Below are 4755 nucleotides of genomic sequence, written 5' to 3' on the forward strand. Positions count from 1 at the left end.
GTGAGATGCACGTATGCATTGTGAATAGTGACCACAAAATTCCCACCATTTTGAGAATGTATCCGCAGAGTTGACGTGGCTATTCAGTGGTACCAGTGGATGCGACGAGTATGAACCAGGCTATTCATGCCGTGAGGCTGCCTAAACTGTTTTGGAACATTGGTTATTTTGAGCCGGTTGTTTCAGTAAACTGACCAATTCTCTTCCTTATAACGAGGTATGTAGATTTATTAGTGGCTGGAAGTCATCCTCGGAGCTGCAAAACTGTTCTTGCGTATGGTTAAATTGGTTGTTTTCATTATTTGTTTAGTTTTCTCCCGGTCCTTTTGCAACGGCAACATCACTCTGGCCTTGTCGGCATTCGGGGAGATATGGAAAGTTCCTTAGAAAGGTGGTTGGAACTGCTTTATGAAAATTGATGAAAAAATATCACGTGGTTGGGTTGGATATAGTAAGAGCCTGGTGAGTCAAGGGTCAAGAGCCTCCGCATGCACGTGGGGCAGCTCCATATTGTTTTGTTTGGCGTACGTTCTCCAGAGCACAGGACCCTGAATTTGTCACACTAAGCTCGTCGCCAGTGTACTACAAGCGTCATCAGTGTTCTACATGACCACCGAATTGAGTTCGCCCCCCATTCCGAACATCCGGGGCGAGGAGGAGCTGTTAAATACGGACTATTTCTCAGCAACGGTCTTCCCCGAGAGTAACCCCTCGCCGACGTTTTCCACTTGTGGTGCCCGTCGACCGTGTTACCATGCCCGCCAAACAAGCTGGTTAACCTGCCGGCGTGTGACGTGCGGGGAGCTTTTGCCTCTTCCCCTGGCCGACGCTTCCCGAAAGTGTACATGCAGGTCAGCACGTTTCGAGGTGGTTGACCTTAGTCCTGAGAAAAGTTGCTTTGCAGCTCTGAAAGGTCGTTTGCGGACGAACAGGCGAGGAGGCATCGTGGGACGGATGCGGCCATCAGAGGGGAGCGCCCATTGAGTGCCCCATTGGCCGAACATGGCGACACCTGTAAGGGCTGAAAGGGTTACAAGCCAGCAAGCCATCGGAAATGGAGAGACGATTAAAGACGTTCTTCTTGCCCCGGGCTGCACACTACAATTTGTTGCCGGCCGAAGATGACTTTTTACTGTTATTTCACTTGTTTCTAGGTCCTGTACATAATGTACATAACGTAAATAAACTTTCGATTTCTGAAAGTTCACATCAACGTCGGCCAACTCCTCCACTCAGCGCCAAGATCAAATAATATAGAGAGGTCCAACGTGCGCCGCAGATTTCTCACTTACCTTGTTTGAGAGAAAGATTGAGGAGCCATTCCACATTGTGAAGGTGGATGACCAGCGAAGCTTTATCACATCACATAGACTTAGACAACGGTACATTTATTTATTTTCATCATTAGATAATGGTTATGGCGATAGCACTGTGATTCTGTATACAGTCGACTCCCGATAATTCGAAGCCGCTTAATTGGAATTTTCGGTTAATTAGAAGTGAAGTGCTGGTCCCGTCAGTTTTGCATGTAATCCTATAGAAGAAATCGCTCGATAATTCGAAGTCCTCATCCAGTAATATTGTTTAATTGGAAGTTATTGTTCAGCCGGGATCCTCGAGGTGACCGTCATTCTTTGGTAGAATGTGCAATTTTTCAAGTGTTGCAACAGTTCCGTGCTCCGCGTTGGTGTCATCGCCACCGCAGCCGCCCGCAACGCCATCCTTCTTGGAGCGGCGCGATTATTCATTGCTACTTCTGCCGTGGCCTCCGCGATCAACTCCGGCGGGAGGCGAAGCGGCTCCCGCCGGAGGCCACGCGCGGCTGCCGCGCGTGGCCGGAGTTGATGGCGGTGGCCACGCGGGTGCCATAGGTGCACGCAGCGCTGCATACTGGCAGTGGCGAGATTGTGCGAGATTAGTTTTGCAGCGCGCGCAGCGTATGTCGAGGCGTGTGTTGGTTGAGCGCCTTTGTGCAGGTAGCCCGTAGGCTAGGTTGTTCCACGAGTGATTCGGAATTGACTCTACCTAGTCGCGCAGTTTATAGCCATGGCAAACCGTGGCTCTTATCGCACGCTCGACCTGGCAACGAAAGTCGAGGTTTCGAAGGAAGTTGAGAAGGGAGGTGCCGCCAAACAAGACATAGCGCGGAAGTACGGGATCAAGCCGAACACGCTCTCAAACTACATCAAGAACAAGCGCACAATAATGGATGCATTTGAGAACGACAAGTTCAAGACTTCTCGGAAGCGAATGCGCACCGGCGCTTACCCAGAGTTGGAGAAGGCTCAGCTGGTTTGGATTAGGGAGGCCAGGAGCAACAAACTTCCTCTCAGCGGAGACATCGTTGCGATGAAAGCCCGAACGCTTGCAGCAATGTTGGCGATCGATGACTTCGTTTCGTCGGATGGATGGCTGAGGCGCTTTAAAGATCGCCATGACCTGGTTTTCAAGAGCATGTGTGGTGAAAAGGAGTCCGTTAACCAGGAAACATGCGCCACGTGGAAGGACGGAAAGATGCGTGAATATCTCGCCGAATACAGACCGGAAGACATCTTCAATGCAGATGAGACTGCACTCTTCTATCGGCTTCTACCGGAGAAGACCCTTACATTCAAGGACGACGACTGTGCTGGGGGCAAACGCAGCAAGGAGAGAGTGTCGGTGCTGATCGCGGCAAACATGACTGGCACGGAACGATGTCGCTTACTTGTGATCGGGAAAGCCGCGAAACCGAGATGTTTTAAAGGCGTGAAGACGCTGCCTGTGGACTATGAGGCGAACAAAAAAGCGTGGATGACGGCCGAAATCTTCAAGAGCTGGATAAGCAAATTGGACCGCAAGTTTGCTGCTTCGAACCGCAAGGAGTGGTTCCTTGTCGATCACTGCAGTGCTCACGTGAATGTGCCATTCTTGAGTGCAATACGCCTCGCATTTTTGCCTGCAAACACAACGGCTGTTTTGCAGCCAATGGACCAAGGCATCATCAAGAATGTTAAAGTCCTGTACAGGCGGCACCTCCTCGAGCGCATGATTTTGTGTATGGATAGCTCCACAAAGTACGAGGTGAGCCTGCTTAGTGCCATCCACATGTTGGCGCGAGCATGGGATCGTGTGAAGCAAGAAACAATCGCAAACTGCTTCAGGGCTTGCGGTTTTGTGGCAGCTTCTTCGGAGGTTGCCTCTGAAATTTCAGCGGAGGAAGCGTCAACAAGCGAGCTTGACGGCATTGATTTTGGTGATGCTCTCGGGGACGTCAATTTTGAAGATTACGTCGCCGTAGACAAGGCGGTCGAAACGTGCGGTGCGCTGACGGATAGCGAAATTGTAGAGATTATTCGGCCCCAGGAAGCGACGATGACGTTGAAGGCGAACCGCAACCTAATGCTGCCGATGTAGCTGCGGGCCTTGCTCTCGCGGAGCGCTTCTTTGCCGCTGAAGGTAACGCGGAAGAAGCGTTCCGCCACATCTACAGCCTGCAGAACTTGCTTTCAGCAGCGCGATTCGGCAAGAAGAAGCAAAGCAAGATGGCCGACTATTTTTCTTAGAGAAAATACTCGATTTCGCCACAAATAAAGTGCTGTTTTTTGTGTTGTGTGCTTAATTGGAAGTTCGTTTAATTCGAAGTTTTTTGCGGTACCCGTGAACTTCGTATGAACGGGAGTCGACTGTACTGTGATATACACTGATTGGTTTGGTTACAGCCATAGACAAATTCATAGCCAAAGTAAAATCTGGGGCCGCCTAACGTTAAACTATCCTAATATGTTTTCATTCCAATCTCCTGACGTCAAATTTGCATAACTGTCGACGCAAGCATCGGGCGGTCACACACAGGGTTTTTTTTCAACAGACCAATCAAACGCTCCCCTCGTTCAGAGGAGGTCACATTTATTTGCTTGAAAAACCAATAACATTGCCTGTAAAACACGCTGTGGGGCTAGTTGGTGCATAGCTTTCAATAGATGAAGCGCCAACAGTGACGGCACACAGGAAGGAATACAGTGCGACGAATCCTTCGGTGGTGGTCAAGCGCCTTTTGCTGTCTGTATCCCTTCCTGTATGCCGTCACTGTTGGCGCATCATCTATTGAAGACATTGCCTGCACTGAGCGGCTTGTCTTATTTAATTGGCTCACACGAGGCGAAGAGCATGCTCAAGTGGAGAGGGATTCGATGGAGCCGAGCCACTGCACTGAATATCGATAACCGGATGAAGAGGGTGGTGCCGGCGTCGTCGATTGGTTCGCTTTCTCTTAGCTTGCGGTGCCTCGTCGACAATCGCGGCGGCATGCAACAGAAGCTTAAAAATGACGCTAAAACGGATCCTCAGCAAAGAAGACTTGGCAGAACGAGGTCGTAAACGTGTCGAAAGTTTTCGAAAACGCTACACGGCCACGCAAATAGTTTTATTACACGCAAATAAACCCACGCTCACCGGCAGGGGCTAGTAGCCAGTGTCGGAGCGAACGGCGGCAGCCATCTTTTATTCCTTCCGGAACGGGGCAGCCTGCGGCTATTCAGAAGAAAATTCAGTTTTGTTTGGCATATTAAAGCATCTTTATCGCGTACGCGTCACTTTGACGCGGTGAGTTTTTGCGGTTTTGTGACGTCGCGTGAGAGGCAGGTGAAGTGGGCGCAGCCCGAAAACTTTTCAAAAATAGCCGAGGGCTCATGGCAAAAAGGCGTCGAAACAGAAATAATTATTTTGTTTTGTTCGGTCAAATTATGCATAATCCGTGTGTACACGTCACATCAG

At 49.9% G+C, this 4755-nt stretch overlaps 1 protein-coding gene across 1 annotated transcript; it reads left to right on the forward strand.

Annotated features, from left to right (window-relative positions):
- Window positions 1-2046: 2046 nt before the first annotated feature.
- On the forward strand, window positions 2047-3396 carry LOC140218522 (tigger transposable element-derived protein 4-like). Its single transcript, XM_072288294.1, has one exon. It carries the CDS (start codon window positions 2047-2049, stop codon window positions 3394-3396), a length of 1350 nt encoding a protein of 449 aa, XP_072144395.1.
- The last annotated feature ends 1359 nt before the right edge of the window (window positions 3397-4755 follow it).

Source organism: Dermacentor andersoni, chromosome 5 (assembly GCF_023375885.2).
Source record: "Dermacentor andersoni chromosome 5, qqDerAnde1_hic_scaffold, whole genome shotgun sequence".
In the NCBI taxonomy this organism is placed as follows: Eukaryota; Metazoa; Arthropoda; class Arachnida; order Ixodida; family Ixodidae; genus Dermacentor; species Dermacentor andersoni.

Coding starts and splice junctions, on each gene's coding strand:
- LOC140218522 (XM_072288294.1), top strand. CDS start 2,047: ATGGCAAACCGTGGCTCTTATCGCACGCTCGACCTGGCAACGAAAGTC.